Genomic DNA, 636 nt, shown 5'->3' with positions numbered 1-636 from the left:
CCACTCCCGGCTCACCCACATCAGCCCGCGGCACTACGGGGAGTTCATCGAGTTCCTCAGCAAGGCCAGGGAGACCTTCCTCCTGGCGCAGGACGGGCACATACAGTTCGCCCAGTTCATTGACAATCTCAAACAAATCTACAAAGGCAAGAAAAAACTGATGCTACTGGTGCGGGAACGGTTTGGGTGAGCCCCGGCCCCCACCACGCTCACTGGCAGGGTCCGACCGCAGCACGGGGACTCGGGAGAGAAGAAGGAAGGAAAGCAGAGATCACCTTCCCCCCATCGGCAGAGGCTGCTCTGTTCTGGTCTTCTGTTTCTTTTTTATTTGTTTTCCTTTTTTTCTTTTTTTTTTCTTTTTTTTTTTCCTTTCTTGAATTTAACCATTTCACATGCTGAGAGGATCCAGAGATTCCTTGGGCACAAACCAAAAGGCAACCACGGGGAAAAAGGATGGTTCACTCAGCCCCCTCCCCTTCCTTGCCAAAACCAAAAGCTAACCTGGAAATCTAATACCTCTTTCCTGAAGGAAGCAGTCGCTGGAGGGATCCGAAGGTTGCAAAGTGCAAAAATCTTTAAAATTTTTGTGGAGAATTAAAAAAAAAAAAAAAAAAAAAAAAAAAAAAGCAGAGAAAA

General features: G+C 47.2%; 1 protein-coding gene across 1 annotated transcript in view; it reads left to right on the top strand.

Annotated features, from left to right (window-relative positions):
• The window catches only part of LOC104272285 (zinc finger SWIM domain-containing protein 5-like), a gene marked incomplete at its 5' end in the record, with an annotated part of 29,645 nt that extends 29,068 nt beyond the window's left edge, over positions 1–577 (top strand). The window contains 1 exon segment of the mRNA XM_009867234.1: positions 1–577. This exon segment is cut by the window's left edge and continues 34 nt beyond it. Coding sequence (XP_009865536.1) covers positions 1–190 — 190 coding nt within the window.
• Positions 578–636: the final 59 nt, after the last annotated feature.

This window comes from Apaloderma vittatum, unplaced genomic scaffold, assembly GCF_000703405.1.
Source record: "Apaloderma vittatum isolate BGI_N311 unplaced genomic scaffold, ASM70340v1 scaffold21583, whole genome shotgun sequence".
Lineage (NCBI taxonomy): Eukaryota > Metazoa > Chordata > Aves > Trogoniformes > Trogonidae > Apaloderma > Apaloderma vittatum.
Note: the sequence above shows the minus strand (reverse complement) of the source record. Positions and strands in the feature narration are given on the sequence as shown.